Source organism: Anomalospiza imberbis, chromosome 4 (assembly GCF_031753505.1).
Source record: "Anomalospiza imberbis isolate Cuckoo-Finch-1a 21T00152 chromosome 4, ASM3175350v1, whole genome shotgun sequence".
Classification (NCBI taxonomy): Eukaryota; Metazoa; Chordata; class Aves; order Passeriformes; family Viduidae; genus Anomalospiza; species Anomalospiza imberbis.
Genome location: NC_089684.1, coordinates 350,423 through 356,857, shown reverse-complemented (window position 1 = coordinate 356,857; position 6,435 = coordinate 350,423). Strand labels below are relative to the sequence as shown.

The 6,435-nt window shown below is 47.0% G+C and overlaps 1 protein-coding gene across 1 annotated transcript; it reads right to left on the bottom strand.

Moving 5' to 3' along the window:
* Positions 1–874: 874 nt before the first annotated feature.
* On the bottom strand, positions 875–3,915 carry RASL11B (RAS like family 11 member B). The gene is made up of 4 exons (XM_068186698.1): positions 3,738–3,915; positions 3,596–3,652; positions 2,375–2,451; positions 875–1,537 (listed from the first exon to the last, which is right to left on the bottom strand). Exons 1-4 carry the CDS (start codon positions 3,859–3,861, stop codon positions 1,070–1,072), a joined length of 726 nt encoding a protein of 241 aa, XP_068042799.1. The 5' UTR covers positions 3,862–3,915; the 3' UTR covers positions 875–1,069.
* Positions 3,916–6,435: the final 2,520 nt, after the last annotated feature.

The window sequence follows — 6,435 nt, the reverse complement described above, 5'->3', positions numbered from 1 at the left end:
ACCAGCACAAACATCCTCCTCAGGAAGGCTTTCATTAAAGCTACTTTAAATATGAAAAAAGTAGATGAAGGCTTGCAATTTGATTAAGTCCTTCATGGTGATATAGCTCAAAACATATTTTTTTTTTTTAAAGAAAGTGGCAGTCATGTGGAATCCATGTTCTTCCAGGTTTTTACTTACCTCACACCATTCCTTTCTCACTAAAGACCAAAGTATTTTTGACAAATAAAGAATCCTATTTTAATTAGAAAGGTCTTTGCCTTACTCAGTTCCTCTCCTACAAGAATTTCTTAAAAGGAAGTTGTAAAGCACTTGTGAGAGCAAAACCCCTGTGGTTTATGCTAATAAAGCAACAACATAGGCAGGAAAGGACACCTTGCTGTTTCTACAGCATATGTTAACTACCTTAAGAAAGCTATTACTTTGTCTCAGCATCTCACTGGTTGTTACTCCTTGTTTCTCACCCCCAAAGAACACACAAAGAAACATGCAATTCAAAAATTTAATGTTGAACCAGGCAGTAAGAATGAAAAGTCCACTCCCTAGGAGGAGTAACTGTACACAAAATAAATAAGTTATAGTTTAAACAAAAGCACAACTGGCTTTTTAAAGTGCATGTGTATAAGGCCCTTAGGCTCTGAACACCATTGGCTCAATATTTTAAAAAAATTAAGTATTTACATAACCTGCCATGTGTTTAAGAAAGAAGAGGGCCTGGCTCAGCTCAGAACTCAAATTGAGTTACAGCAAAAAGGTTGTTTCTGCACAAATGAAAGCCAAATCTGTCCAACTGGTGAAAAGGCAAATTGTTTCATTTACTGAAAAGTTCCCTTTCCAAATGAAAATATCTGTTCAACAAGTTGCATACTAGAACTTTTTCAGGAGGTTTTATGTTTTTTTTTTTTTTCTTTTCTAATCTGATACTGTTCCTTTTTTAAGCAACTGCTTAAAGACTTCTACCATGCAAAAGGCTACTCAAACGATCCTCCTTTCAAAATTTGGATTCTACATGTGCCAGTGTTAAACACCCCAGGTTTCAATCTCAAGCTAAACATTGGGTAGACTGATGTCAAACAGAAGTGACAGTCCTCACTTTGGCAGACAAAGCTTGCTTAAACCTTCTCTTTAGATCCTGCATGTTGGGTGATTTTGGCCGTGGAATAAGAGAGGTTCTCCTCCTCTCAGGGGTGCTGGTTATTTGCTGTTTATTGACTTCTTTACAGAGGAGATGGAAGGCATTGAAGACGTTATTATAGTTTTCACTGACAGATACTTCATAGAAAGTACAGCCCAGCATGTTGGCCAGCTGAAGTCCCTGCTGAGGCTCCACCTCTTTGATATGCAAGAGATCAGCTTTGTTTGCCACAATGACGACAGGGACCATGTTCCCTGGATGCAGCTGTCGAACATGATGGTAAAGGTGACTGAGTAGTTCAAAGCTCTTATAGTCAGTGATGGAGAAGACAATCACCAGGGCATCTGCCCAGCGAATGCATCTGTTCAGCTGCTCATTACAATCCAGACTGTGTTCATGGATCTGAAAAATGAATGGTCTCAAATTAGATAGCTGAAGTCACAAAAGATTAAAGGAATCCATCTTCAAGACTCTGTAAAGCCAAATGGCGTTTTACAGCTTCAGACATGTATTTGGATTTCACATGGTAAGTATGAACTTAATCTGAGCATAGCGAATAAATGCAGATGTTGATTCAGCTGCAAAAAGCTGGAACTTAACACTGGAGCTTGCTATACTCAAATGGAAAATTGACCTGAGTAGTTCTGCATGCAGAGAAAGACTTTGTAGTTCCACAGAATGGGAAATTAACTGGCTAGACAGTAAGTCTGGGGAAGCAAAGATATGAGCTGGAAGCATTTAGACCTGGAGTGTTGCCCAGTTCAAAAAGGCAACAGTCCAGCATTACTCAGGTCTATACATTCAAAACTTCAACTTGTGACACACTAATGAGCACAGCCACAATGTAGCAGACTTCACTTTGTCATACACATTTATGAAACTAATTGGGAAGTGGTCATAACATTTATTTTGTCATATACCATGTTTCACATATACCAGTTTGAATTGATTCTGGGTTTGTGCCTAATGTTCCCAATATACAGGAATGAAGCACTTCAGTAATTCAGCCACTCAAAAGTCATGGGCCTCCAGTGAACAAATGATTCATTGAAACCATCCCTCAACACAGCTGGCTTGACTAGTTAAAACACAAGTTACCACCTCTCCCACAAAGAACACCAAACTCTGAAACACACGGCAAAATACTTTACAGAAAGACCATAACAAGATGCTGCACAGAGGGATGCACACACACAAACATTTAGAGCTACTCTGGTAGCATGGTTGCATCCAGCTCACCTGAACTCCTGGAGTATCTTGCACTTGGATAGCCAACATCTCTCCATCTACCTGGATGTGCCTGCTGTAGAGATTACCTGACAAGAACACCAACAGGTTCACAAGTACAGTCACCACTCTACAGACAAATGTCGCTTCTGCTGCCCATTAGTTGTGTAGGGAAAGTCTTATCACCTCTTGTGAAGCAAGAAACCAGTAATATAAGCTTTTTGGGTGTTAATATTTATGATATTACTAGAAACCTAGGATTAAATCATGAATTGACGTGTATTGAAGCTGGGCGTTAAATGGTAGGCAACTTGGAACTTAATCGCTTTTAAAGACTGCCTTATCTTGAATGATAAAGGTAGGAAGGCAAAAATAACCAGATTTCATTACATAGAAAAGCAGTTTTCTTGTCATTTAGTATTTCCACAATTTAGTGAAGCTCCCCTTTAAAGGTCTTCTTCCAAATTTGCCCTAAACCAAGCCAGATGCATTTTCTGGCTCCCTATTAGCTGGTCTGTAAGATTTTCTGGGTTGGTTGTTGTTTTTTTTTTTCATTTGTATGGCTTTTTCAAGTAATTTCCTCAACAGAAGACTGTCTATTTTACACTGGCGTTGGTTCACACTCTGCACTGTACTCACTGAATGAGGTATGTAACATCACCTCTCCATTTTCCCCTTTAAACTGGCCCTGCCTAGCCCATGTAGCCGTTGACACTCAGTTTGCAGAGAACAATACAACAGTAGGTTTACAGAATGTTTTCCTGTTTTAGCTAGAAGACTCCTTTTAAAAAAGGGGTACTTTCACCACATAAGGCAAATTCTGCCAGAGACTGCAGCACAGCCCATCTCTAGAGCTGCTGCGCCCACAAATCGCACGCGGCTGTGGCTGGCATGCCCCTTTCCGAGGGCTGCGAGTAGACCGGGGAGGGAAGCGGCTCTCAGGGCGCCGGCAGCCGCGGAACCCTGGGGATTCGTGCCGCCGGCAGCACCCGCCGAGCGCCCCGCAGTCGCGGGGGGAGCGAGCTCTTCCCTCCGCACCTGTGCCCCGGCTCAGCGCTGGGGCTCGCACACTCTCTCCCAGGGCTTGCAGCCCGCGCCCCCCAGACCCGGCACCCTCAGGGGAGACACCCACCGGCGGCAAAGGGGCCGGGGCCGCGCTCCCCCCGCCCCGCGGTGCCCCCCGCCCGACCACCGCCATCCCGGCGGGAGCACAGCCGCGCCGCCGACGCCTACCTGCGTTCCGCTCATAGTCGCCGATGAACCGCCGGGTGAGGAACCGCACCACGAGCGCTGCGGGCAGGCACAGACAGGCACCATTAGCCGCGCTCCGCCGCTGCCGGCCCCCACCCGCCTCGCCCGGCCGCTGCCCCCTCACCTGTCTTGCCCACGCCGCTGCCCCCCACCACCGCGATCTTGACGAGGCGGGGCCGGGCGGCGGCGGGGCCGTCGCCGCCGGGCGCGCACTCGGCGATGGTGCACATGCTCTGCGTCAGGCGCATCCCGTCCGCGACCCGCGCCCAGGCTAGCGCCGCTGCGCCCCCGGCCCTTTTCTCGCCCCCGCGTCCCGCCCCGGTCCCTGGCGGCCACTCAGAGCGCCCGAACACCGCCCCGCCACGCCCCGAGCCGCGCCCCGAAACACGCCCCGAAACACGCCCCGAACCGCGCCCCGAACCGCGCCCCGAGCCGCGCTCCGCCCATGCCGGGCACTGGGGGCGGCTGCGGGGGCGCGGCGGAGCCCGCGCCTCGGGTGGGGTGGGTGGGGAAGGATGTCAGAAATGAGGAGTCTGTGTCTGTGTGTGACCTCCCCGCTCGTCGGGAGTCAAACACCCGCAGCACCCTAAAGCCGACGGATCGAGCGTTTCCGAAGATTTCAGCTTCGCCGTCTACTCCCAAAATCCCGCCAGGCTGACCGAAACGCGCGCGGCGTCCATAAAGGCTCAGCCACCCGCCTGGTGCCCAGGCTGGCGGCTACATCGGTCCTGTGCGTGTCAGCCTGGGTCGCACCTGCCGCCCCACACCTCCTGCCACCCACCTCCGGATGCCTTGCCCTGCCCTGCCCTGCCTTGCCCTGCCCTGCCGTGCCTTGCCTTGCCCTGCCTTGCCTTGCCCTGCCCTGCCCTGCCCTGCCTTGCCCTCCCTTGCCTTGCCTTGCCTTGCCTTGCCCTGCCTTGCCCTGCCTTGCCTTGCCTTGCCTTGCCCTGCCTTGCCTTGCCCTGCCCTGCCCTGCCCTGCCTTGCCCTGCCCTGCCCTGCCCTGCCTTGCCTTGCCCTGCCCTGCCCTGCCTTGCCTTGCCGTGAGAGGTGCGAGCAGTGCTGGGTGCAAGGGAGGAGCTGCTCTCCTTGCCAGCCACCAGGCCGACATCGGAGGTGATGGTGGATTAGCTTTGTGAGTAGCAGGTGTATAGTAAGGCTACTACGGTCATAGAGGGGGGAAAATTGTTTCATAGGTGCAGTTTAAAAATAAATAGATGGGTAAAACATTTATAGAAAGGTATTCTAAGTCAAAAGGGGAAAGGGCAAGAGACACAATTAGCAATAAATCAACAAGGCTGAAGGACTCAAGGACTTGAATATGAAGACTGGATTTCTTTATGCCAGTGCAGCAGAAAAGAACTGGAATTGTACCTTGGGCAAAGGGAAAGGGTTTAATAGAAGATTATTTGGCATCATGGTAACTACAGTCATTGGAAATAGAAAACCTAAATGTGAAAGTGAAGAGGATCACTCTCCTAAGAAAGTTTTGTCTTCAAGATGAGGAAATGCAGAAGATAATGTCAACTAGAAGTAATTACCTCAACCAGGAAAAAAGAAGCAGGGTGGTGCAGTCATGTGGTGAGAAGGGCATACAGATTGAAGGAAATCTGGCACTATTAGAAAACCAAGAAGTATTTTGCTTCTAGTTTTAATGAGGATGATTGCATGAAAGATGGATGCAGAAGGAAGATGAGTAATGGGAAGAAAGTCAAGGGTAATTACTATAGTGCGGGAAAACAATCTTGTCCAGTGCGCAAACAGGCCAAGTGTGGGTGAAAGGAGCACAAACTCTTACTCTACCACTCAAATCATTCTGGAATACTTGCACTGAAGTAAGAGAGGGAAATAATTTACAATAATCTAGACAAATTTTGAAGGAAAGAATAATTAAAGATATGAGAATAAATGAAATAAAAATTAAGTATGCAATTCCATGAGATGTTGCTTCAGGAGGATATCTTTCTGTGCTTCCCTTTTTCTTCAAGAAATGAAATGGGGTAGATGCAGTCTATTTGGGATCAATAATACCTGGTGCTGTCCAGACAGGAAACAGCTGTTGAAGCAGAAGAGCATGTGGATCAGGAGGCAATAACAGAGGGTTGTTTTATATGGGAGGTGTCAGACTGAAGGAAAGTGCTCTGTGTAATTCATCAATGGTCCTGTCATCCTTCATGTTTTCATTACAATGGTGTCATCAAGAACACAAGCAAGCTAATGAAATCTACTGTTGACAGAGCTGGGAGTAGTTAGTATATTGGACAAACTGTATGTCTCTTGGAACAGGTTTAATGAAAATATAATTAAATTCAATAACATTAATGACATGCAGAGATTAATAAAAAAATTTCTTCCATTGGCTATAAGATCAGCATTTGGATAAGAGAGACTAGTTAATCTTTAGATGAGTAAGGAGCTGCTTAAAAAGGGAAGTGTAAACCCAGCAATGTCAGATAAGTAATTTCAGAAAAGATCTGCAATACAGTGTATGATTCTATCAGCCAGTCAAGAGTAAATCAGTGTTTGCTGTGGTTTAACTCTAGTCAGCAACTAAGTACCACACAGCTGCTTGCTTACTCCCACCTGCCTGCCTCTCTTGGAAGGAGAATCTGAGAGAAAGTAAAGCTCATTGCTCAGGTAAGAACAGTTCAATAGTTGAGACAAAATAAAATATACAAAAATGGGTCTTAGAAAATGGATGAGCCAGGAAAGTTAAAACTGAGGGCCAATGTCAGCATAAGTGGGTATAAACTGAGCCAGCGTACCAAAACACCAGAACAGATCTCTAACAAGAGTGGAAGGAGAAAAATCAAGCCTAACTTC

What these genes read in the sequence shown, in the direction of transcription:
- RASL11B (XM_068186698.1), bottom strand. Translation starts at nt 3,861, where the DNA reads ATGCGCCTGACGCAGAGCATGTGCACCATCGCCGAGTGCGCGCCCGGC. An exon ending in CGACTATGAGCGGAACGCAG is followed by an intron (nt 2,452 to 3,595) that starts GTAGGCGTCGGC and finishes TGTTCTTGTCAG; the next exon opens with GTAATCTCTACAGCAGGCAC. An exon ending in AAGATACTCCAGGAGTTCAG is followed by an intron (nt 1,538 to 2,374) that starts GTGAGCTGGATG and finishes TTCATTTTTCAG; the next exon opens with ATCCATGAACACAGTCTGGA.